The sequence below is a fragment of the Leopardus geoffroyi genome, chromosome B3, assembly GCF_018350155.1.
Source record: "Leopardus geoffroyi isolate Oge1 chromosome B3, O.geoffroyi_Oge1_pat1.0, whole genome shotgun sequence".
Taxonomy (NCBI): Eukaryota; Metazoa; Chordata; class Mammalia; order Carnivora; family Felidae; genus Leopardus; species Leopardus geoffroyi.
Window position 1 is genome coordinate 135,562,457 of NC_059337.1, and position 26,532 is coordinate 135,588,988.

The 26,532-nt window shown below is 51.5% G+C and overlaps 1 protein-coding gene across 3 annotated transcripts in view; it reads left to right on the forward strand.

The window, feature by feature from the left end:
* Positions 1-11,997: 11,997 nt before the first annotated feature.
* The window catches only part of SLC24A4 (solute carrier family 24 member 4), a 171,633-nt gene continuing 157,098 nt past the window's right edge, over positions 11,998-26,532 (forward strand). Inside the window, exons 1-2 of one of the 3 annotated variants that reach the window (XM_045448281.1) lie at positions 11,998-12,158; positions 15,318-15,428. In XM_045448281.1, coding sequence (XP_045304237.1) covers positions 15,380-15,428 — 49 coding nt within the window. In that variant the 5' untranslated portion in view covers positions 11,998-12,158; positions 15,318-15,379. Of the gene's footprint in view, positions 12,159-12,714; positions 13,156-15,317; positions 15,429-26,532 lie in introns of those variants that run through there. The other 2 variants (XM_045448279.1, XM_045448280.1) reach the window with 2 other exon arrangements.

Here is a 26,532-nt window from a genome sequence, read left to right on the forward strand (position 1 = left end):
TTATTCATTTTTGATAGAGAAGGAGAGACAGAGCATGAGCAGGGGAGGGGCAGACAGAGAGGGAGAGAGAGAATCCCAAGCAGGCTCCACACTGTGTCGATCTTGATGCCGGGCTCGATCCCACAAAGTGTGAGATCCTTATCCTGAGCCAAAATTGAGAGTTGGATGCTTAGCCTACTGAGCCACCCTGGCGCCCCAAGAAGTCCTCTTTACCATGGCAGTTTTCCACATGGAAAGAGCTACAAGCCAGGAGGCCAAGGCCTGGCTCCACCCCTGACTCAGGGTGACCCTGGGAGAGTCATGCCCCTTTTCTAGGCCTCAGCCTCCCCACCTGTAAAGTGCAGACGTTAGGCTAATCCGCACTCCTCAAAACACCAGTTCTACGGGGACATAACTGGTGATAGGAGCAGAAAGGGTGCCAGGGCCAAATAAGTTTGGGAAATGTTGGATTCGGCAGACCATAAGAGGCTTCACCGCTGCAGATCTTCTCAGAGCTTTAATGCACCTCGTAGATTTCCAAAAGGGGATTGTAGCATAAGGAATTTTCTAAACATAGAACATCTCCATCTTCTTAGCGTCAGCATGAGAATTCCCTTTCTCTCCTTGGAGAGGCAAGGAGAAATTGATCTTTACTGCTTTAAGCATCGAAGGCTGTTCGGCCTTTCAGTGGTCTGTCACTAACTAGACTAAGCTCTAGTTGTATTTCTACAAAACAAATAGGCCTGGCAAGACCTTGGCAGTGGGTGGGGGCCACCTTAAGGTTCAGGGGAAGTTTCCAGTCCTCCGTCCTCCAGAATTTGTACCCCAAATCCTATATGTACAGCTTGTACACTTTCCTGGGGTGCAGTGGGGGGGGGGGCAGATAGCGTCTATGGCATTCAGCACATTTTCCCAGGCATCTGTACCCCAAAGCTGGGGACCCACTGCGTTTAAACTCTTACCTTGGTAGAAAGTCTGACTATGGAGGAGTTTGGGTGTGGAACACACCAGCTGGGACTTTGCCATCTTGCTGGGAGTCGGAGCAGAGGGAACAGGGAACAGAAATGGCAGGACAGCGGGCAGAACATGGGGATAAGGAGAGAGATTAGCAGCACCTCCGCCCTGGGCAGGCCCCAGCGCCCCTGACTTCTTCCCTGGTCCCACTGTCCGTGCTCCTGAAACTCATCCCCTGGTTCTGAAGTATGGAACGTGGCTGCTGAAAACTAATGTCCATGGCAGGGGGAGAATTACCGCTGTCTCAGAAAGGGCCCATGTCGTCCAGGTCACCGGGGCTCCGTGTATGACACTGTCGCTCAAGGGCACAGATGTCCTGAAAGTACGTGTCTCCTCAAGGCCGGACACTTTCTTTCACTTCCTCGGAGACCCTGGGGCCTGTGGCTTGGACTCTTTCTGTGCAAACCAGAGAATGATGCAGAGACGCTGAGAACCGGATGAGGGAATCCACCGCCTTGTTACAGAGCACAGCCTGCCCCTACGGATGTGTCCCGAGGCAGCGGGGCATCCTTGAGGGGACCAAGAGAAGATTCTAGCGGAACAAAGACCCAGAGGCGTGAAGCCTGGATCCACAGAGGGACGCCGTGAAGAATTCATTCAAAAGCTGAGTTCTAAAGTTCACCATTCTGGCCGGCTGCTGTCTTTTGATCACTGGCCTTTGAAACAGAATACTAATCATAAGTTTATACATTATTATTTACAAGCAGCCTGAGGGATTAGAGTTCTCTCGGCTCGAAGGGCCTCATGACCGCTCACACGCATGACCCAGTGGAGGGTGGTTTCAGCGGTGGTCAGAGGGGAGATGAGAGCTGTGTGCTGCTCACAAAAGCTCTTTTCTTTCTCTTCTTGGATATCTTCTCAAGTATCTGCCTGCCTCTACCCAAAATCTCTCCCCGCTGCAGGTAAGAATCTGCTGGAGAGTTTGCTTTCAGAACCCGGTCGAAAGGGGGGAGAGAGGAAAAGGAGAGGCCCCAAATCTAGCCAACAACATTCATCAAAAATCCTTTAAATTAATTTAAAACGCTGAGTCATACAGACCCATCAGCATTGCATAACAGACATTAAAGTATTAGTATTACTTTGGGGGGCACTTTATTATGCAACAAAGTGGTAAATCTCTTCTGGGCCCTGTTTTTTTTTTTTTTTTAATTTTTTTATTTTAATTCCCCAAAAGACTTGCAGGTGGTGAATTTATTTTCAAATGGGTTGTTGTTCCAGGCTCCTATTCAGTCTTTTGGCTCAGAGCAAGGGTGGTGGTCCCTGTGAAAGTTAATATCTAAAATTAAAGGGGTGCTTGGTACTTTAAAAACACTTTCAATCACATACGAAAATAGAACCATCCATCCATTCATTTAACAAGTGTTTACTGGCGGCCTATCTGTGCAGGAGAGTAAGCTCTGCACCTGAAATTCTGAGCTTCGGTCTCTCTTTGTCTTTCCTGGGTCTTAGTTTCCCCGGCTATAAAAGGGGGGCTTGGATAGGAGAGGGAGACACAGCATCCAAAGCAGGCTCCAGGCTCTGAGCTGTCAGCACATAGCCAGACGCGGGGCTCGAACTCATGAGCAGTGAGATCATGACCTGAGCCAAAGTCGGAAGCTTAACCGACTGAGCCACCCAGGCGCCCCAAGGAAAGTTCATTCTTGAGGTAGGACGGCTGAGCGCAGAGATCCTGGACCCAGACTGCCTGGCTTTGAATCCCAGCTTTGTCACTTAGTAGCTGTGTCACTTTGGGCAGGTTCCTTAACCCCTCAGAACACTTGGCTCTTCCACCTGAAAACTGACAAGGGTGATGGTATTTACCTCTCGGAGTTGTTGGCAGGATTAAACGAGTCAATAGACGTAACGTTCTTTGAACACTGCTTGTCCCAGACCCAGGGTAGATAAATGATACATTGTGATGATTGTTCCTGTTGAGGCCTTGGCAGTATGTCTCTTGTGCATGGCACAGGCTATTTACCAGGCCCCTTCCTCTCTCGGGGGGAGCACAGCGGGTCCAGCCTCCCTGGCAGCTGTGGTCCCAAGGCTGTGTTCTAACCCCTAGGATGTGGGTGGAGTTGAAGCCGCCACTTCCAGGTCTGGCCTATAAAAACCTTCCATTTGGGATTCTCCGTGCCTTTCCCCGCGGCTGTCTCGGCACAAACCGGCCCGGCACCCCCAGAAGCCACGGGCTGAGGATGGCCCAGCCAGGAGATAGAGGGGACCGTGACTCCTCACCGACCACGTGGAGAAGAGCTGCCTGCCCCTCCACCCAATGTGGACATCATTCAAGTGAAAAATAAACTGACGAAGCGCTGAGCCAGTGCGATCTGGGGGCGGCTGAGTTACTAAAGCAAGGCGCTGAGCTAGGTCTGGAGTCTGACAAAGACCCAGACACCTTTCCTGAGGCGCTGAGGCTGGTTGTGATCATTCAGATGCTTGACTCTGAGTTTCTGATATTATCTGGGTAACCGCACCAAAGGACGTCCAGTTCCCTGGCTGGGGACAAGAACTTGCCTGTCCAGCAAGTGCTGGCCTTGTGTCTGGCCAGCTCCCCGCAGACAGCTGCCCTGGCTGGCCGCCTGGACTCACTACTCTCGCTCTCTGGCCCACAAATTCCTGCCCAGACGCCCCAGGGAGCTCCCCAGCTTGGGCAGGCGGTGCGCCACCTTGGTCCTTGGATCTCAGTCCTCTCCCGTCTTCCAGCCATGGCTGTCCCTTGAGTGGGAGTTAGCAGGGATGTTTGTACAGGAGCCTCCAAAGTGGGCAAAGGGAAACTTCCCTCATTAAAACCCCAAAGCACAGGCTAGAAGGATGTTCACCATGCGGGATTGGCTTCTGGAGGCGGGTGACGTGCTGAAATGCGCTTGGATTGGGGACACGCCCGCCCCAGCAGTTCCAGAGGCAGTTAGTGATTTCCCGTGTGGCACATCTACAACTCCCTGGGACGAAAATCTCCGACACTCTATCTGTCCCCTTCTCCCAGCACTTGTCATTTTACTCCTGGCTTAGTTGTCATTTCTTCCTGCGTATTGAGGCCCTTCCAGAGGTGCAGAGAGAGGCTGGGGCTCCCGGGGCCCGAGCCATTAGAGAGAAATGAAGAAATGCGAAAATAGGGCACATGCCCAGGAAAACAAAAACCCACGCTGCTCTAGCCTTTGGCTGTGCAGCGCACTGACTGGAAAGGAAAATCTGGCTTTTGTGCAATGTCATGGCTCATACGGAGCACGGAGAGGCCAATTCGGCTGGAGACAATGAGCGAGGGTCTAAACCAGAGGCAGCTTTCGAGCCGTGTCCCTTGCCAAATAGCCCTTCCGACTATCCCTTATGGGGAGCCCTACCAGCCTCACCTCTGCTCTCAGAGCTGAGTGACCCGAGGGGCATTGTGTAGAGGGCACTCAGTAATCCGCACCTTGGGGAGGAGGCTGGGATCTGCGGCTTACTACCCGAGGCATCTTGGCCAAGCCCCTTATTCTCCTTGAGTCCCAACACCCCATCGGTGGTAGAGGCTGATAGCTGCCCACCAGCTCCCCCCCCCTCTGTTTCCACAGTTACAGAATTCACCCGGGCACTGCTGCCCAGGTAGGCATTTTCTAGCCTTCCTTGATTAGGTGTGGTCATGAGACTCAGCTTCTGCCAACAGAATATGAGAAGGGATGTAGCCGGGGTGGGGGTGGGGCTTCCAACACTGGCCGCTCCTCCTTCCTGTTGGCTGGACGCGTGGTGGTGAATCAGCTTTGACCATGTAGCTGATGATAATGGCCTAGGGGATGGCAGAGCCACAAGGTGGCAAGAGCCTGGGTCCCTGGGTGGTGCTGAGGTGCCGAGCCCCCTTAGAAACGTGGACGGCACTCTGGTGCTGGATTTCCTTGATACAGGAGGCTACTCTTCACTCTGACATATTCTTCATAGGCTGGTGGGGGCGTTACATATTGAAGCATGAAGCAATATACAGTTAGGTGCTCATTAAATGTTTTCTGAACGGTGAACAAAGGGACGGGTTATTTTCGTATTTAAATCCGAGGAATCTGAGAAGCAGGCTTGCAAACCATGGAGCAGCCACATCGCTTGAGTTTAGGAAACCCCAGGTCCAGTGTATTTAAGGATCTTCCCTCCTCCCATCAGCCTTGGCTGGGAGTCCGCACCATTACTCAGGAACTAGGAGATGGCCCAGGCAGGAAATAGCGCCATGACGTATAGCCTTCTGTCTCCACCTAGAACTCACTTATCCCACAAGCTAGTTAGCATGCCTATCAGGATGAGAAGCTGTGGCATGGGGGAGTGGGTGAGGGTATAGCTAACGGGCAGAAGACCAGGTTCAAATCCTGGCTGTACCTCTCATTCCTTGTGCAAGCTCGAGCAGGCTGCTTAAGTGTGAGGAACCCAATAAGTGGGCATGCTAGGTCTGGCACTGCCTGCTCCTCAGGGCTGTTATGGGGATCAAAAGATGCCATGATGGTGAAAACACTGCATATGGCGCATGCCAAGGGGAGCAACATGGCGGGCAGAGTCACATGTGCTGAATGTGGGCCAGGTATGCATTCCCTTCCTTCCATGAGGATTTATTGAGCACCTATTAAATCCAGGGAGTGAGTGTGGCAGATGCGGTTCCCGTCCCCACAGAGCTTAGAGTCTGGTAGAAACCATACGTAAGCAAATAGGCAATGACAATTCGGTCTGATGGATTATTTGACAGAAGTACAAGGCACCATAAAAACACAGAAGAGGGGGCTCTTAACTCAGGCTTCAGTGGTCCTCGAAGGCTTCTCAGAGGTCATGACATCTTCCTTAAAACCGGAAGCAAAAGAGTTAGCCGGGTGTCTTGGTTCAGGCTGTTATAATAACAATACCATAGACCGAGTGGCTTATAAACAACAGGCATTTAGCTTTCAGTTCCGGAGACTGGCAAGTCCAAGATCATGGTGCCAGCAGATTTTGTGTCCGGTGAGATCCACTTCCTAGTTCATAGTCATCTTCTTGTTGTGTCCTCCCGTGGCAGAAGGAGAGAGGGAGCCCTCAGAGCCCCTTTTATGAGGGCACTGAGCTTACCAATAAGGCTCCACCCTCCTGACCTAATCACTTCCAAACACCATCACATTGGGCAAAAGATTCCAACATGTGAATTTGGGGGGTGGGGCACAAACAGTCCACAGTCCTAGGTAGAGGGGGCTTTGGAGGTGGGAACGAGTGTTCCAGAAAGATGACACAAGGGTCACCTCTGAAGAACAAGAAAGTGATTCACTAGCTGGCTGGAGCCTGGGGAGCAAGGAAAGGCATGGTAAAGGTGGGCTTCAAGGGGCGGTGAGGGTCTGGAGCAGGGTTCTCCACCCTGGCTGCAGCCCAGATAAAATACCAAGGCCCCGTGCCCCCCTCCCCACCCCCCCAGTGGCTGAAAACCTCCCCAGGTGAATTGAACGTGCAGCCAACGTGGAGAAGCCGGAACAGATCACGCAGGGTCCTACATGCTGAGCTACAAAGCTGGAAGTCTGTCCTGAGAGCAACAGGGAGTGTCTGAGGGTTTCACAGAAGAAAGGGACATAATCGGATTTTCCTTCTTGGGTAAGATTACTCTAGCTGCTGAGTGGAGACAGGAATGTGCTGGGAAGGCTGGCCTTAGAGATACTGGTTAAGAAGGCTGCTGCAGGGGGGCGCCTGGGTGGCGCAGTTGGTTAAGCGTCCGACTTCAGCCAGGTCACGATCTCCCGGTCCGGGAGTTCGAGCCCCGCGTCAGGCTCTGGGCTGATGGCTCAGAGCCTGGAGCCTGTTTCCGATTCTGTGTCTCCCTCTCTCTCTGCCCCTCCCCCGTTCATGCTCTGTCTCTCTCTGTCCCAAAAATAAATAAACGTTGAAAAAAAAAAATTAAAAAAAAAAAAAAAAAAAGAAGGCTGCTGCAGGGATCGGGTGAGGCATTGAGCCCGTGGGGATGGCAAGAGGTGGACCGATCAGAGGTCGTAGGGGCGACAGACTGGCACAGGAGGGGAAGGGGCAGGAAGACAAGGATGAGGCCCAGATTTGTAATTTTAGCAATCCCCTGAACACACGGGACCAAATTCCTGAGGAGGCCCAGCTCCAGCTCCAGACTTAGGAGTCAGCAGCAGAGGATAAACAACGCCATGCAGAGAACTGATGAGCTCTCCAGAGTGAGAAGAAGGACCCAGAACAGGAGGCCAGAGGGCTGAAGGAAGAGCTGGTCAGAGAAGGAAGAGAAAACCCAGAAGCACGCACCTTCCAGAAAGTCCCGGATGCGACTACTGAGAGAAAGGTGAGATCAAGAGTGTCAGATTCTGCTGGGATGTAGCCACAGGTCCCTGGTGACCTTGACAGTGAAGATGAGTGGAAACTTAGGGGGGCGCTACAGTGATGGTGAGAACAGGCACCACCTAACAGGGGCAGCTGTTTTTTTACCTGCCTCACATTGTAGCCAAAATGTGTTTATTTATTCACTGCATGAATACTTTATTTATTAAGCACCTAATGTGCTGGGCACAGCCGTGGATAAGACAGCAAGTCCTTGAGGCCCTCACCTGCCAGGAGGAGACGGATACTCTCGATCATTGCCATGGGCTGTGTAGTGGGGATACAGGCCAGTGGCTTTGCAACAAGCAGGACCAATTCTACTGGGGAGCGGGGAGGGGCAGGCAGGAAAGGTCCTAGAAAGCAAGGGAAAGGGCTGAGGTTTGCACTGGAGTTTTCCCCGGGGCTGTTCGCTGCAGGGCTGAGATCTCAGTCAGCAGGAAAAGAATGGCAATACAGGACCTCATATGGTGGTTTGGTGGGACCGCGCCACTGGTTTTGGCCGATGACTGGTGGGGAGCAGTAAGCGTGTCCCTTCCAGACCAGCGTATTCCTTTGCCAGTGCAAGATCCTCCGGAAGTCTCCTTCTGGTGAAGAGCCATGTTTGAGACTGTGGCTGCTCCCAGGTACCTGAGTAGCTGTCCCCAAGACACACAGGACAAGTGTGGGGGAAGAAAAACCATTTCCCCTTTACCCACCTTAGGTTCATTGGCCAGAGTCCTATAAATTAGATCAAGGAAAGACAGGTTAACAAGAGAAAGACAAACAGAAGTTCACTAACATGTGCATCATGCGTACACACGGGAGCACTCAGCAATCAATCAGTAACTCAAAGGGGTGGTTAGACCTTGGGCTTATAGGGGCGCCTGGGTGGCCCCGTCAGTGGGGCGGCCGACTCCTGATTTCAGCTCAGGTCGTGATCTCGCGGTTTGTGGGATTGAGCCCCGCGTTGGTCTCTATGCTGACAGTACGCTGGGGATTCTCTCTTTTCCTTCTCTCTCTTGTTCCTCCCCTGCTCACCCTGTCTCTGTCTCTCTAAATAAAGAAATAGACATTTTTTTTCAAAAAAGAACTTGGGTTTGCATAGACTCTGAACAAAAGAACGTTACACTTTTAGCCAGTGACAAGACAAAGGAAAAAGACTTTGAGCTTCCATGGGGTGGCAGGTTGTGAGAAGGGAAATATAGGGGGAGCTAGTGGTAGATAAGGGCTAGTTTTAGCAGAATTTGTTAGATCCCTCTGGCATTGTCTCCGGGCTGATAAGGATCTAGAGTTGTCACCACTGATTAACTTCTGTCCTTACTGGTGTGGGGGAAGCGCCTTTACAAATTCATGTCCCCCTTTTACATAACTAGAGGCAGGGCAGAGAGTGTTTCTTGTATCTGCTTCTTCTCATTTGCCTTCAGCTCAAAATAATCCTTATGCCAAAGTGGCATATTTTGGGGTTGCACATTTTGCTACTCTAAAACAAAATTGTGTTGTTTTATTGTTGTATATTATGGTCACCATGGCATAAGCTAGCCCAGTGGTTCTCAAAGTGGGGGGGGGGGGGGGGGTTGGTCCCTGGACCAGCAGCATGAGTTTCACCTGGAAACTTGTTCGAAATACAAATTATCGGGCCCCACCTCGGACTTACTGAATCTGAATCCCTATGGTGGGGCTCAGCAATCTGAGTTTTAACACACCTTCCAGGAGATTCTGAGGCATGCTCAGGACTGAGAACCGCTGCCCTCGCTGGGGCTGACTGATACCTACAGCCATCTGAAAGGCAGAGCAAGAGGAATTAGAATTTATAGAGAAGGTCATTCTAGTAAACTTGAAAAAAATCAAGAAGGATTAAATGGTCAGGTTCTGCATGTCATAGGAAAGGATTTTTTTTTTTAATTTTTTTTTCAACGTTTATTTATTTTTGGGACAGAGAGAGACAGAGCATGAACGGGGGAGGGGCAGAGAGAGAGGGAGACACAGAATCGGAAACAGGCTCCAGGCTCCGAGCCATCAGCCCAGAGCCCGACGCGGGGCTCGAACTCACAGACCGCGAGATCGTGACCTGACTGAAGTCAGACGGTTAACCGACTGTGCCACCCAGGCGCCCCTAGAAAGAATTTTTAAGAAAAATATATTGGGAGGCACCTGGGTGGCTCAGTCGGTTAAGCGTCTGATTTCAGCTCAGGTCATTATCTCACAATTCATGAGTTCAAGTCCCGAGTCGGGCTCGGTGCTGACAGCTCAGAGCCTGGAGCCTGCTTTGGATTCTGTGTCTCCCTCTCTCTCTGCCCCTCCCCTGTTCATACTCAGTCTCTCTCTCTCTCTCTCTCTCTCTCTCTCTCTCTCAAAATAAGTAAACATTAGAAAAAAAATTGTATCTATCCCTACAGACTGAGCCTTCCTATTAAAATGGCCCAAACTGTTTGACTTTGTGGATGGTCTCCTACTATGTTACATCAGAAGAAAACACTGTCACGGGGGCCGGGTGGCGGGGGGGGGGGGGGGTGTGGGGGTGGAAATACTTTGAATCCAGTGGCATTGAAGCCAGACCTAGGGCCTAAGATAAACCCAGAAATGCATTTTCCATTTGTCCCCATAGCCTTGCTGACTTAGAAAATGCTCCTGAATGCTTTGAGTCTGAAAGGTACATAAAACCCAATTCTCTCTTCTGCAAGGGTGAGTCATTAGAGCTGCAGCACAGGCTATTTGGTAATGGCCACTATTTAAATGAAGCAAAAAGTACAATTCAGACGAATTGCTTTTTAAACTGTCAGATCCAAGGAACCCATTTGTGCGTATGAAATTATTCCAAGGGTTCTAACTACTAACTGAACATAGGTATAAGATGTCAAAGGACACAAATGCTGTATTAAAGAGCTGGCTAAATGTTTAATGGCAGATACCCGTTGACTCCTTTGGCCTGTTTTGGATTCAAAAATTTGTTTTAAACAGCCCTAGGTGAGCTCCACAGACAAAAGTTTTTAGACAATATTAAATCCTAGTAACCAGAAGCCATTTTGTTTATTGAAGTTTTGTTTTTTTTTTTTTAATTGGAGTTGTTTTAACCAATGTGACCCTAAGGTTGTCTTATGGAGAGGACAACAGCATATTAACACTTCAGCTTTTTCTGTTGGCTTCGATTTGATGCCAAGGGCTCTTGGCTAGCTTTCGAAATGGTATGTTTAACACGTTCTATGGTTTTCTATTTGCTATTGATAAACGCGTCCTTGTACAGGCTAATCGATGAGAAGAAAATTCGGCAATAGTATGAAAAGTACCTTTTTTTTTGTCACCAATATGGGGGATAAGCCTTAATGGTAAGTAAGGCATCTCTACAGACAAAAAAGAGCCCTGGGCTGTTCTGTATGAGACCAACACCGCCTTTTCCATTTCATTTCCTCTAGGGGTTTCCACCACAATTAGTCTTGTGTTCATGCCTTCAGTATCTTTGTAGCCACTGAAACGGTGCTGCTGAAAAATAATTAGTGAGCCTTCTCCTTCCCCAGGCCCTCTAGGTATTTACTTGTGTTCTAACACAAACACAATTGTCCCTGCTTAGACTAGCAGGAACGATGCGGATGGTGATCAGCCAGAGGCACTGGGACAGGCTTGAAAGGGCTATGCTTCTCACACCTGGATGTGACACAGATCTCCAGAAGGTCTTGTTAAAAATGCACATTCTGGGGCGCCTGGGTGGCTCAGTCGGTTAAGCCTTGGACTTCGGCTGAGGTCGTGATCTTGTGGTTTGTGAGTTGGAACCCCGCATCAGGCTCTGTGCTGACAGCTGAGAGCCTGGAGCCTGCTTGGGATTCTGTGTCTCCCTCTCTCTCTCTCTCCCCTCCCCCGCTCGTGCTCTGTCGCTCTCTCTCTCAAAAATAAATAAATGTAAAAAAATAAAAATAAAAAATGCACATTGTCAGGAGGTCTGGGCTGGAGACTTGGAGCCTCCATTTCTTCCAAGTTTCCAGGCAAGGCTCACGCTGCCGTGGACCACATTTTAGGTAGTGACGGGAACATGCACGTTCTGCAGAACAGTGACTTTTAGAACTGACTTATTAAACAGTAGTTTATCTGAGGGTCCGGCTCCCCTTTGATTTAGGGTTCCTTGAAAGCTGGGGCAGAATCTTACACATTTTTTTTTGTTGTTGTTTTGTTTTGTTCGCTGGCTGCCATTTGGCACAGGTCCCTGCGCACGGTGGGTGTGTATTTATTTAATTAAACAGATCTGGCCTTGTTCCAAAAAAAGGATTTTAAGTGGACTTAACCCCTAGCAGGTCCTAACTAGGTGCGCGATGAATTGGCCTGGGAAGGAAGTCAGTCCCAGGGGTAGTCGCAAGCCCTCTGGGCTGAGGCCCTTCCTTCGCAGGACCCCACCACTTGCTTGCACCTGGATTCCACTCCAGCTGCTCGTCTTCTGAAATTCTCCCTCCTGCCCCCTTTTTTAAAGCGGTTTACCCTAGACAGCCGGTCAGAGACCAGGAGAAAAAACCAACCCAAACCACAGAGCCCTGCAAAGCGGCAAGGCTGCAGAGCATCAAAAGCTCAACTCTGGGTGGCGGGGCCGCGTTAACTCAGGGGTTTTCTCCCTCTGCCTGACCCGGAGCGTTTTGCAGGTTGGCGTTGCGCCCCCGCCGCCGGCTCCCCCGCCCGCTCCGAGAGCCCTGCAGGAGCGGGTCCCGGCGGGCGCGGGCGCCTGTTGGCTCGGTGCCAGCCTGTTTGTTAGCTCCGCTCGAGCAATTAATCTTCCCGTGCATCTCCCGCCCCGAGGGGGAGGCGGCAGTGCGGGGGGCGCGGGTCGCCTCGGGGGTCGTGGGGAGCCCGCACAGGAGCGGCCGCGCGACAGAAACCCTAGTTCCGAGAGTCCCTGCGTTGCCAGAACCTGTTCCTCTCTGCAGCAGCTTCCGAGGGTAGAGAAGGGATTGTTTCGGCTCCATAGGGGAGGGAGGGGGGGGGCGATTATATTGGTCAGTAGTTGAGCCTCCCGGGGGGGAAGGGAGGAGCGCACGGGCGAGCGCGCCCTCGGGGAGGAGTACACGTGCTGGGGAGGGGGGTGAGAGGCGGGCGGGAGGGGAGGAGAAGGGAGGCGAGAGCTGCGGGCGGGAGGCGCCACGGCCTCGCAGACGCAGGCGCTGGCAGCCGGAGAGAAAGTTCCCGGGGAGAGCTCGCCCCCGGGAGGGCTGGCGTGGAGGCCCCTCGCGGCGAGGGTCGCGGGTCCCGCGGAAGCAGTCTGCCTTCTCCCTGCGCGCGCTGGGCCGCCGGGCTTGGCTCTCCGAGAAGCAGGGGGGCACTGCTGTTGGGCGGCCGCCGACAAACTTGGAGGGGGAGAATGCTGCGAGTGGGAGCGGCGGCGCGGGGCGCGGGGGCGCACTGAGTGCTCCCCGCGGGAGCCCCCGGACGCTGCTGCCGGGGCCGCGGCCGGGCGAGCGCGCCGAGGCTGAGCGGGCAGGTAGAGGCTCCAGCGCCGCGACTGCGCCAGCCCTACGGACAAGGGCCGCCAGCGCCACCGTGCCGGCATCGCCTCCTCGCCCCGGAGCCATGGTGCGCGGAGCGCGCACGCCGCGCGCGGGACTCTGAGCTCCGGCTGCGCCGCGCGCCCCCACCTCCCTTCTCCCAGCCGCCCCGCCGACCTCGCCCGCGGGCCATGAAGCTTTGGCCCGGAGCCTCTGGCCTCTGAGCTTCGCCCGCTCCAGCCCTAGCGCCGCTCGGCCACAGCTAGCACTCCGGCCGCCGAAGCTCCCCATCCTCTCCCGGGGACGGTACCCAGGCGCTCCAGAATGGCCCTCCGCGGGCCCCTCCGGCCGCGCAAAGTTCGCAGGAGGCGAGAGATGCTGCCGCAGCAAGTTGGCTTCGTGTGCGCGGTGCTGGCCCTGGTGTGCTGTGCGTCCGGCCTCTTTGGCAGCTTGGGTAGGTGCCGGTGCGGGCCCGCCCCGGGAGTTGAGGGGCTTGGGCTGGGAAGCCGACGGGCAGCTCCGAGACGTCTCCCTTTCCTTCCCTGCCACGTTGGTCCCAAAGGTTCATCCGGTCCCGTCCCCTCCCCACCCGGCAGGTAGAGCGCACCCAGGAGGGCTGACATCGACGCTTTGAGCTGTGGTCCCCGTTTCCCTGAGCTGCGCGCGGCCCCTGGGGGCTCGGGACGCGGCTGCAGTTCTGTGTTACTAAGATGAAAGCCTGAACATGGGGCCCCTCCGTTCCCGAGTCCTGTCCCCAGAGTGCGTGGGGGAACGGGCGGCGCAGGGGCGGGGTTCAGGCGTGAATTCTCTTAGCTTCGGGAGGACCGAACTGAGTGGTCCGCTTTCCAGTTTTGCGAGCGGAGAGGGTTGTGTTCCGCGTTTCTCAAAAACCCGGATTCTGAGGCTGGGCACTGGGTCTCATCTATGCCCTCCCCCCCCCCCCTCCCCGGCCAAAGGAGTTCCCTGAGGGTCCTGATGCATCCTCTCCAAACCCTGAAGACGTCGGGGGGCAATCCCCTCGGGAGGTTTCTGCCATGTTTCAGCATCGCTTAACTCCTTTTAATCCCCACGGTAGGAGAGCACTGGTGTCTGGAACCAGAAGCCGCACTCCTTCATCCAAGACCGAGTGATTTGGGAGTCTCTTAGGATATGCAAATCTGAGGTGGAGAAAGAAACTTAAAAAAAAAAAAATCTGTTTGGGGGTGGAGTGGGGGATGTGAGCCCATGTGGAATCTTCAGAGGACATTCACTTGGCTGACACTCCAGTTTTTAGTTGGGCGCTGTGGACCTTTTACTTTTTCATATTAAAAAAGGAAAGAAAATAAAAGAAAAATGCAGGTGACTTAGCAACCCGGAGTGTGAAGGTAAAGCAGGAAGTGCCTTTTTGAGCAGTTAGGGACAATCTAGAGAGGTTTATAGTGATAGGTGAAAATCAGGTGGAACTTCATTAAACTCTTAAACTGGTTTTCAAAACCCCAACTTTGTGATTTGAGAACATAAGGTAAAAAAAAATGGCTCTTTCCAACAGAAACCCAGGAAGGTTATTTGAACATCTTAACCGGGTGCTTTGCATTTGGGCCAAGTCCGTGTATTTTTCCCCTCAGTGACACCCCCAGAAAAAAACAAAATGCTTAGAGGCTCTTAGGTGTCAGCATTATAGAAGAGTTGCTATTACCCAGCTGAAGCTGTGTGCACATCAGGAGAGGTAAATGAATGCTTTGAAACTCTTTTTTTTTTTTTTTTTTTTTTTTTTTAATTTTTTTTTTCAACGTTTATTTATTTTTGGGACAGAGAGAGACAGAGCATGAACGGGGGAGGGGCAGAGAGAGAGGGAGACACAGAATCGGGAACAGGCTCCAGGCTCTGAGCCATCAGCCCAGAGCCCGACGCGGGGCTCGAACTCACGGACCGCGAGATCGTGACCTGAGCTGAAGTCGGACGCTTAACCGACTGCGCCACCCAGGCGCCCCTGCTTTGAAACTCTTAAAGTGAGAATCGTTTTTATTTGCTAGATCAGAAATTACCTTTAGGAGTTTAACAGTGTTTGGTCACTGGCATCCACACCGTTGATGTCCCTTGTTACTCAGTGTGGCTCTAGGACCAGCAGAATTAGCATCACCTGGGAGCTTGTTAGTACAGAAATCCAGGGCCCAGCCCAGACCTACTGACATAGAATCTGCATTTCGACAAGGTCCCCAAGTGATTTCTGTGGACCTTCAAGGGTGAGAAGCTCTGGGCCAGATCCCATCAACCTTTTTCCCCCCTTTTTGCTGACCTAATAATCCATTTGTAGTTCGTCAGGGGCAGGGACACCTGAGCATGTTTACTGGATGAGAACTTCATGGTTACCTACCCTGTGAGGGGCTGAGTGCTCTTGGCCAAGGTCAGATCACATGCTGACCCATCTGGGACTAGAAACAATGGACCAGATCTAAGAAACAGATTATGGAGTGTAAGCAGGTGATATTGTGCTTCTAATCGTTGTCTCACTCCCTACGGGTGGCTCGAGTAGTCAAACAGGGCTGTTGCTTATGTAGCCAGATACAGACGTGTAAGGTCATTGGAAGAAAGCACCATTTTGACCTAACGGTGTTTGTGACTTCTTTTCCAATCCAGGGCATAAAACGGCTTCTGCTAGCAAACATGTTCTACCAGATACATGGAGGAATAGAAAACTGATGGCACCAATGAACGGGACTCAGACAGCTAAGAATTGCACGGATCCTGGTAAGAAATCCGACTCCCCCTTGCCTCAAGGCATTTGGCCTCCAGATGGTGCTTATGTGGACGTTACAGCCAGAGCTGAGACAGGTGCTTTGATGAACCTGGGTGGGAAAGGGTAGCTGTCAGGCATAGAAAAGGTGACGTACAGGCATTAATCAGTTGTGCTGCTAAGCAACTCTAGTACTTTCTTTACCCAGCAACGGGAAAGGTCACATTGGAGAGTTTTAAAATTTCATTTTTTTTTTTTTTGTTCTCACCACGCTCCTAAAGGCTGTCTTGATTTTGTCTGCCCGGCGCTGGGCGGGGGGAGTCTTTGTTTTCTTTCCCTTTTGCTCACGGTATCCATCTGATGGAACTCTCGGGGCAGCAAATGCAGCTGCCGTGGCAGGTGGCACTTTGGGATGACCCTCCCGTGAGGGTCACAGCATGCCAGGGCATCTGCAGGGGTAGGACGCTGTGGAGGCTGGGGTCTTTGTGTGCAGTGGAAGTTCCCAGGGTATGGTGCCAGCTGGGGAAATGGATTCTGCTGGCGGCAATTCCGATGTTCCCCTTCAGGCTTCTCCAGGGGCTCAGAGGCTGTAGGCACCCAGAAATGACATTTTATCTGTTCTGCCACAGGCAGGTTTTGCTTAAATAGGGAAAGAAGAATCCCGGGAGTGTACCTGCAAGCAGTGAGGCAAATAGAAGCCGCCCAGGCCTCGGGGCAGTCCCGGGCTTGAGTTCTGGCGCCAACACTTGGGGGTCTTTTGTGGGAAGGACCCAGTGGGGTGAAGTGTTCAAAAGCCCGTTGAGAACTTGAGATTGTAGATGGGGACCACTTGGCTCTTCCCCTGAGTTGCCCGGAAGCCACATTATCTTTTTATGTCTGTTTTCTCATTGGTAAAATGGGCAGAATAGGACTTTCTGTTCTGGGGTTGTTGGAAGAATCTGGTAAGGTCAGATCGGTAAGGCTGTGTGTAAAAGGAAGTGGAAATCCAGGGCAAAGATGCAGGTTTGGATGGCCGTCTTGACTTCTTTTCCTAGGCATGCCTTCTCTGCATTCTACACGTCAGGAAACCTCTAGGGAGAAGATAGGAGTCGCTCAAAGTCACAGGACTTCTGGGCGGTGAAGCTGGCGTTGGGATCTAGGCCTGTGTGATTAAGATGCTTAGTTCCACGGGCATAGGAGGCCAGGGTTCTCCCTCAAAGCCTGCTTTACTACACCATCCACCTCCCTCCCCTCAGGATGCCTTCTGAGAAGGCCACGTGGGGGCAGGGAAGGTGGGTGAGTACAGGCCTGCAGAGAAGCTGCTGGGATTGACTTTGAACTTGGACCATCGATTCCTGAGAAATTCCAGGTAATTCTCCCAGCCACCGTGCTCATCCAGTCATTTAACCTCCCTTGGACATCTTTCATTACCAGAAGGGTGGAGGCATGGACCGGACAGGTGAACACATGCATGTACAGCCAGAGACTGATGTTGGGGTCCGTGCCCTCCGGGGACCTGAGGCGCTGGAATCCGCACCATCCACAAGGGCCGGGGACACTTTGCTGCTCTGGGTAAAGAATCTGGAGCAGTGCATCTTTGGTTTCTGGCTCTCTGGTACCCTCATCTTGGTCAGGCTATGCCCTCCTCTAACTTCTGTCACATTGGCTGAGACACAGCCCCATTTCTTGGGATAGTCTCCTGTGCCCCCTTATTGCTTTTGTATCTTCAGTGTACTGTCTCATCAAAAATTACCCGACTAACCGTGGGGCAGGCATCCTATTCGGCAGGAAGACCTGGCCTTGTCCCCCTTACAGAGAGGGTATCGGAAATAGTATCTTTAGCAATAGTGAACACCCGTGGGTTATGCTTTTGGTTGACTGTTTCTGAAATCAGGCCCTGTGTGTAGAGACGATTCCATAAAGCTTCGGATGATGGAGTGAAAGGACATTTTGAGTATGAAGCACTTATCCTTCCAGGGTTTTTGCAAAGATGAAGAATGGGACGTTCAGAAGTTTAGTGACTCCCCAAGAGCTCTTGGCGGTCAGGAGCATTCCTGGGCCACCTGGGTCTGGATCCCACACCCTCCCCATTCTGTTGCACCTGCTCTAGTTTTCCTGCAGCCCAGGTGGGGGCTGACTCCCGACTTCTTTCTAGCTACCTCATCCCCAGGCCCCCTGTCATTTCACAAGCACGTAGCACACGCCTGCTGTAGTGTGTCCAGCCCTCCGATGGGCACTTGGGGAGGGTGTATAAGCAAGCTTAAGAGGCAGCTGTGCCAAGTAGCTTACTGTCCTGTAGAAGACGGGCTCCTGACATAGGGAACATTCCGTGAGGCAGAAGGATGGCAGAGGCCCTGCACACAGTCACCAACCCCCGGGAACCCTTCAGGGGCTCAGAGGACCGGGTCTGAAGTAGTTGGCTTAGTCTGGGGCGGACTCCAGATGAGGCAGGCTTCTAGGGCAAAGACAGAAAACGTGCCCAAACTGGGTTTAGTGCCAAAGGGAATTTATCGGGTCAGTCCCTGAAAGCGTGAGATCAAAGGTGAAGTGTCATGACTCAGTTTCTCTCTGTCTCTGGACTCGGAAGTCCTCCGGCGTGGGCAGGTGGTTACTAGGCTCCAGCTTTCTGTCCTCCCAGACCTCACAGTGCTGGGAGGGGTACCGGTGGCGCTTCGGAGGTAGTGAAGTTCTGTTGGCTTGGGTCACATGACTCCCTAAGCTAATTGCTGGTGGGGGGCGCTGGGGAGGGGGGGAGGGCTGGGCTTGGGCTGGCATACACTTGAGTCCTGGGCTCTGCTTCTGGTCCGAGCAGGCGCTCGACTCTTTGTAACTGTTCCCTTACAGGGTCCCATCCCCAGGCCGCTGCTTTGGTACAGGTGGATCAGAACTTCTTCCCACTTACAGTTTCAGAGCGTGACAGAGGGTGACCACTCTCTTCTCTACACAGTTAAAGCAGTTGCCCCTAAAGAACCACGGAGGGTTCTTGCATCCTCTGAGGTTTCTGTTCTGCATCTGTCTCCCCAGGCTAGGGGACCCCCAGTCCTGGTCTGCCAGATGAGGTCTCTTAGGCATGTGGGGAGATGGGGCTTTAAGAATTTCCTGCTCTGTCAGAACATCCAGAGCTAAAGTGCACCCCTGCCCCTGCCCCCCATGGACAGTCAACAAAAGTTCACGTTTTTGTAAGGAATAGTTTTCTTTTCCAGAAAACCTGAACGGTACCCTGCTCTGGTGGTTTCTTAAGTCTCGAGGTGGAAAATGGGCTCTTTGCTCCACCTGGGGCCACTTCCCAGGCCTTGCTGGTGTTCCCATCTCATTATTCGCGTCGCGGCTTGGGTACCTCCCCCATCACATTACCTTGTATCTCTGTGACTTGTATCGCCATCTAAAGTAGCTTACTTGTCCTCTGTTCCCCTTGAGGGCTCCCTCGCTCACTGCTCTGTGCTCAGAAGAGTGACTCTTAGCTCTGCCCACATCTTTCAGCCCTGGAAGAGCTTCTGAAATGCTCCGGTCCTGTCCCTGGAGTGTCTGATTTCACTGCTCTGGGGCCTGGGAATCTGTACTTTTTAAGAGCTCCCTGGTGAGTCCAAGATGAAGCCAGGGTTGACGCTCACTGGGCTAGAGACCTGCTGTCCAGTGGGATTGGCATCACCTGGCAGCTTGTCGGGAATGCAGAGTCTCAGGTCCACCCAGGCCTCCTGAATCAGAATCTGCATCCCAGCGAGATCCCCGGGGGCAATGTGCGTGCACACTACCGGCCCAGAAGCACTGAGCCAGGATGCTGCCTGACCCTTTGTAGGCATTCAGTTAAGTATTTGAATGTTGAATGGAGGCTAAGACTTGGGATAACCTAGAGATTTTCCTGGAAACCAGTGGGTTTCATTTTTGAATGTAGGGAAGCTTAAAAAAAAAAAAAATCATCATCATTTTTGACCCCTGAGGTCTGTGGGAAAGTCCTTATCTTCCCCCAGAGATCGGTGCCTCTTAGGACTTAAATTTTTCTTTCACAGTCTATGAAGAGGGAGCACTGCAGAAGAGAGGTGGGTCCCTCCACGCAAAACGCATGGAATAGGAACGAGAGGCCGTGACTTTGAACTGTCTTAGCTCGGGCTGCCCTAACAAAATGCCACAGACGGGGTGGCTCAGATGTGTATTTCTCACAGCTCTGGAGGCTGGGGAGCCCAGACGTGGTTCCGGGTGAGGGCCCGCTCCCTGGCTTGCAGGTAGCTGCCTCCCTGTGTGCTCACCGGGTGGAGAGAGAATCTGAGCTCTGGTCTCTCTTCCCCTTCTAATGAGGGCACTCCTGTCACCATGGGGACCCCGCCCTCATGGCCTCTTCCAAACCCAGTCACCTCCCAGAAGTCCCACCCCAGACTCCCATCACCTTGGGAGACTAGGGCTTCAATGTAGGAATTTGGGGGTGGAGACAAACCTTCAGGAATAGAGTTTGCACATGTCTCTGGCAGTGGCACCAGAGTGGGAGGAACCCGGGATTCTGTCACCTGGAGGCTCTGACAAATACGGATGCCTGGGCCTAGCTCTGACCTGTGAGATTAGGACTGGTGGCGAGCATGTCCTGTGGCTGACTTTTGGAGCTTCTGGGAACCATGCTGTTCCCCCTCGATCCTCCAAAATGGGTTGTCATTGATATGTCCCATGGGCCTCCTCTGATTACCCAACCCAAAGTAGGCTCCTTTTTTATTTTATTTTATTTTTTTTAATGTTTATTTTTGAGAGAGCATGAGCAGGGGAGGGGACAGAGAGAGACAGAGACAGAATCTGAAGCAGGCTGCAAACTCCAAACTGTCGGCACAGAGCCCAACATGGGGCTCGAACTCACAAACCGCGAGATGGTGACCTGAGCCAAAGTCGGACGCTCAACCAGCTGAACCACCCAGGTGCCCCAGTAGCCTTCTGGTCACCGGTTCTCTTGTCCTTGTTCTTTGTAGACACAATTGTGCATTGTTACATTGTTTACTTCCCGACTGAGCATTGTTTGCTTTTTAAAACGAGCATATGCTTCAGTTTTTCCTTCTGGGACAGTAAGGGGGTGATAATTACATCCAACTCAGAGGATTGTTACAAATAAACGAGTTGATACCCTTGGAATTCTTACATGCTTAGACGTTAGCTTCCGTTGTCCTTATTTTCTTTTCTTATCTGCGTACCCCAGACACGATACAGTGCTTGTGAATTGTAGGTACTGGGAAACTGTCTGTTAATTGAATTTTATGAGGACAAGTAGGGATCCTGACAAATGTGTATTTTTTTCCCCCTCAAAACAAATTTTTTAAAAAATATTTTGAAGATTTGGGATGTTGGCAGTTGGCCCACCTTGCAGGACTAACCTCTAAATTGGAAAACTGTTAGGTTTTTTTGCTCTGGACAATGAGGTGTTACTTTACACGTTGGCTGTAAAGCTGGGGTGGGTCCTCCTCCCCCCCCCCCCCCTTCAGCTGCCTTTTCCCTCACATTTGAAGTCATCAGTGCTCTGTCCTCTGCAATGTCCTACCTCTTCACTTGTGTGCCCAATATCCTATGCCCGTATTCGAAAAAAGAGAGGGGAGCTTTGCCCCCTCCTCACACCCCCACCATTGATCCTGGAGGGATTTGCTGTGTCTCGTTTGGTTTGTTGCTTTCTCTTCTTGACTTAAAAAAAATATTTTTTTCAATGTTTATTTACTTTTGAGAGAGGGAGACACAGAATCTGAAGCAGGCTCCAGGCTCTGAGCAGTCAGCACAGAGCCCGATATGGGCCTCGAACTCCTGGATTGCGAGGTCATGACCTGAGCCAAAGTCAGATGCTCAACCGACTGAGCCCCCCAGGCACCCCTGGTTTTCTGCTTTTCAAATAGTCTTCAATTTGAAATGGCTGATGACTATGTGTCTATCTTTGCTCAGGCTGCTATAATAGAATTCCAAAGACCGGGTGGCTTAAACACCAGAAATGTCTTTTCTCACAATTCCAGAGGCTGGAAGTCTAAAGGCCTGGTCAGGTTCTGATGAGAACTCTTGCTCGTGGACTGCCCTCATTTTGCTGTGCCCTCACGTGGCCAGGAGAGAGAGGGAGTGAGAGCCAGCTCCCTGTGGTCCCTTCCTGTAAGGCCCCTGATCCCATCAGACCAGAACCCTGCCATCACGACCTGGTCTAACCCAGATCATCTCCCGAAGGCTCAATCTTCAAATATCATTACTTTGGGGCTTAGGGCTTCAACATAGGCATTTTGGGAGGACGCAAACTTTTGGTGTCCATGGAAGGAAGGCTGGGAAAAGACGGCTGCTGGGGTGACGGGTACGTGAAAGAGATCTGGGGACGGAGGCAGTTCCTAGGCTTTCAGGAGAGCAGAGTGGTGGATGTGGGCTCTTGATGGAGGCTCTTCAACGGTTAAGCTGGCTCTGATCTACCCTCACCCGTGATTCTGTGCCAGGGCTGATGCACGGCCACAGTGGGAGGAGAGGGGGGTGGTGAAGGTGGTGGGGCGGGCCCGCACACGGGAGTTGACGTGGAGGCTGGGTTGGGAGGAGATGAGGTCACTGAGCAGGTGAGCGCTGCAGTGGGTCTCTGTAGGCGCCCGTGTGTGGGGAGCAGAGGTGCAGAAAGCATGAGAAAGCAGGGGTGGGATGGGAGGAGGGGACCTAGAGCCGCAGAAAGTACATCAGGATGTGGGTGTGGAGGTGAGGTGCTACTGGGGACGTGGCTCAGCGTCTGGATTCTGACCCAGTGTCTGTTCGAATGCTGCTTCAGCAGGCTTGGGAGATCAGCACATCTGAAGTTTTAAAGTGGTTACGTAAACGCAAACCCTGACTCGGAGAAGCAAGGATTGAACTAGTTACTGGGTGCAGCGAGGTCAGTCCAGTTATGGCCCCAGGGGGTTAGGGACAGAAGTTCCGGCCCGGGGAGGGGGTTTGCTGGGTGGGGCAACCTGCAGAGTCAGGTGGTTTCCTGGGTAAAGGGTCCCCAACCACCTTGGAATGCTGATGGGCTTGCACAGCCACCAGCCCGATCACAAGTGGAGGCCCAGGAAGACGGCAGCTCATCATCAGAGGGATCGTTCTTTGCTTTGGGGGGGTTGGGAGTAGGGATGTTATTACAGAGAATCAAATGGCTTAGGGACCAAAGATCTGGGTCCTGGTATTGGCGCTCTCTCCAGCCGCCAGAAAGGGCTCCTTCCCCAGCAAGCACCAGCTCGTTTCTTGGAGAAGGCCATTTGACGGGATGAAGGCAGATGTGTGGGTTTGAGCCCCCCGCTGGCCGGCTGTGTGACCTTGGGCAACTTACATAATCTCTCTATGCTTCAGGTTTTCTATTTTGTCAACTGAGGATAGCAGCAGTCCCTACCTGTCTCACAGGGCTGCTGTAAGACTGAGACCACACGATCTATGGAGGCATTAAGTGTTTCAGGTGTCCCAAGCACACGGCTCCTGCTGTCACTGTCATCGTCATCACGGTGGCTACCACCTGCTCCTCCTAACCTCCCTTTAGGTGTGTGCTGTTAGTGTCTTCATTTTGCAGATGAGCAAAGGAGACTCAGATGAAATAACTAGTCCAGGGTCACCTAGCTAGCAAGAAGCGAGGCCAGGGGTGTGTGTGTGTGTGTGTGTGTGTGTGTGTGTGTGTGTGTGTGTGTGTGTGTGTTTAATCGACTGTTGTGGAGCAGTTGTAGGTTTATAGAAAGACTGAGTGGCAAATAGAATTCCTGTATCAATAGCTTCCCCTACTAACATCTTGCATTACTGTGGTGCATTTGTTGCAAACTAACGTCCAGAGTTTACATCAGGATTCACTCTTTGTGTTGTACTTCTGATGAGTTTGGATGAATCTATGATGACGTGTGTCCACAATTATGGGATCAGATGGAATAGTTTCACTGCCCTAAATATTCCCTGTGGAGCCTTTTAATTTGGATGGTCTGAGTTGTGAGCCTATATCCTTATCCACAATTATCAATGGATGGGTGGGAAAAGATGATTTGGAAATGGAGCCTTCCACTGCCTCTTCCAGTCTCTGTCACTGTCTGGGCACCCCACTCTCTGGGAACCCCATTGAGAAATGGGGTGCCTGTTCATTGCAGTAACACACATCTGTGGGGGCTCTGCTTCTGGGTGTGTTTCTAATAGTGGTTTGTTTGCAATCAAAAGTTTGTTCCCACCCCCCACTTATATTGAGAAATAGTTGACGTACATACCCGTAGAAGTTCAAGGCTTCAGTGTGATGGTTTGATGTGCATATATTGTGAAACGATTACCACAGTGGGTTCAGCTAACATCCATCTTCTGTGGACAAGTATAAAGAAAAAAACCATTTCTCTCCTTAAGATGAAAATTCCTGGGATTGACTCTCTCACCAACTTTGCCATATACCATGCAGTCAGCATGGTTTGCTGTAGTCACTGTGTTGTATGTTAGATCCCTGGGATTTAATTCTCTTGTAACTGGAAGTTTGTACCTCGTGACCACCTTCCTCCAGTCTCCCCTCCCCGACCCTCCACCTCTGGCAACCACAAGCCTGATCTCTTTTTCTGTGAGTTTGGTTGTCTCCTCCCCACCGCCTACAAGTAAGATCGTACAGTATTTGATTATTTGACCCATTTCATTTAGCATAATGCCTTTAAGCTCCATCCATGGCATCACAATGGTAGGACTTCCGCCTTTTTTGTGGCTGAATGATATTCTGTTGTGTATATTCCATATACGCATCTTCTTTATTCAGCCATCAATGGGCACTTAGGTTGTTTCCACGCCTTGGCTGTTGTGAATAATGCTGTGAATATAGGGAGGGGGCGGATATCCTTTCATTAGTATTTTCATTTCCTTTGGGTATATTCTCAGAAGTGGGATTGCTGGGTCATATGGTAGTTCCATTTTTCACTTTTTGAGGAACCTCCATACTGTTTTCCATAGTGGCTGCACCATTTGACATTCCCACCAGCAGGGCACTGGGTTCTCTTTCCTCCACGTCCTCGCCGATACTTGTCACGCCTTGTCTTTTGGATACTGGCCGTTCTAGCAGGTGTGAGGTGGTATCTCACTGTGGTTTTAATTTGCGTCTCCCCCCATGATCAGTGATGTTGACCATATTGTCATGTACTTGTTGGCCTTTTGTAGATCTTCTTTCTAGAAATGTCTGTTCAGGTCTTTTGCCCTTTTTAAATTGATTATTTTTTTGCCGTTGAGTTGTCTGAATTCCTTACGTATTGTGGATATTAACCCCTTAGGAGATACATAGTTTGCGAAGATTTTTTCCCATTCTGTAGGTTGTCTCTTCACTTTGTTGATACTTTCTTTGGTTTTGCAGAAGCTGTTTAGTTTGACAGGGTCCTTCTTGTTTATGTTGGCTTTTATTGCTTGTACTTTAGGTGTTGTATCCAAAAATTCACTGCCAAGATCCGTGTTGAGGAGCTTTATCCCTCTGTTTTCTTCTGGGAATTTCATGGCTTCAGGTCTTACCTTTTAACTTTTTAATCCATCTTGAGTTAGTTTTTGTAAGCGGTGTAAGGTAGGGGTCCAGTCTTATTCATTTACATATGAATATCCAATTATCCCAGCACCATTTGTTGGAGACCCTTTTTTCTCTGTTGAGTATTCTTGGCTCCCTTGTCAAACACTAGGACAGTTGACTACAACACACAGTTGACTGTATATATGTGTGGTCTATTTCTGGGCTCTCCATCCTATTCCATTTGTTGGCTTGTCTGTTTCTATGCGGTACCATACTGTTTTGGTAACTGGAGCTTTATAAGTTAGCTTGAATCAGGAAGTGTGATGCCTCCTACCTTATTCTTCTTTCTCAGGGTTTCTTTGGCTATTAAAAGTTTTTTTCCCCCCTTATCCAAACTATTGGGGCCATCTGCTAGCAATCTCTCCTCCCTACTGGGCCATCTGCTACCCCCCGACTTCCAGATTCTTCACTCTTGGTGCCATGCGGGCCTCCCGCAATCCAGAGAGCACCCACTCGGCTTCCTCTTGAACTCTGAGGAACGTTCCTCCCCAAGTTAAAAATGGAAAGCATTAAGCAGTGCCATGTGTTGCCTTGGGTGGAAGAGAGCTAGTCATTCAACTCCACAGAAAAGCTTTTAAAATAAATTTATTAGACATTGCCCGTTATTGAAGAGGACATTGGAACATAGCGGTTTACTAAAAAAGAAGAAAAATGTGCCAGAACAGTATACAAAAGTTTCTCCTGAAAGGACCGTGGAATGCCCCCCTTGGGAAAAGAACAGACAGTCACTGTGTGGCTGAGAAGCCAAAGCAAGACATGCTCTCTGCTCAGTGGATCATCCCCATACGGATGGGAAAGCATGACCACTCTGTTTTTGGACCTACAGCGCCCTTTGCTAATTCAGCACGGTGCAGGGCTCCAGCCCTGGGTCTCCTAGCAATGGCAGGAGAAATCAAATGCGACATGCATTTCTGAGTGCCTGTGCACTCTGCATCGGGCTGGGCTCTGAAGCCTGAATGGCCCGGGGCCCTGCTATCATGGAATGCACCACAGACTAGGGGAGAAAGGTGGGGGGGGGGGGGGCGGCGGGGGTGGTGCTCAGATAACACAGAACTGCCTGTGGCGATTGCCTCGGGAGGAAAGAGTGCAGTGGTTCATGGGAAGGGTGCCCTTCCTGGGGGTGACCTCTGATCCCAGCCTCGAAGGGTAGGAGGTGGCCGTGGAAGGACATGCTAAGCAGAAGGCACAGTGTACTTGAACATGCTGCCTGGGAAATCGCAGCATCACGTCTGTACCTGCAGCAATGCTTGCTAGCAACCGCTGCTGCTTGCTCACCAGCAATCCGAGGGGAGAGCGAAAACAAACACCTCCTAAGATTACCGTGCAGAATAGTAAGTAATTAGGCTTTGGGGATTTAGCAAGAAGTCTGTGCTTAACCAGGGCTAGGGCTGAATCAGATTACTTTTTTTTTTTTTTTAAAGCAGAAGGAGGGGGGCCGGGGCTGGGAAATGTACCGGACCCCAGGGTAGAGTTGGCAGACTGGTTCACGGGGGCCCTACTGAGCCAGAGGTAGGACAGTCACCCCAGTTCACAGGTGGGTGATTGCTCAGGACAGATTGCGGTTGTACCAATGGAGATGTTTGCCAGTCTTTCCCCACCAGCCTGTGAGCTCCTAGAGGGCGGGACTGTGTCCCCTGGCATCC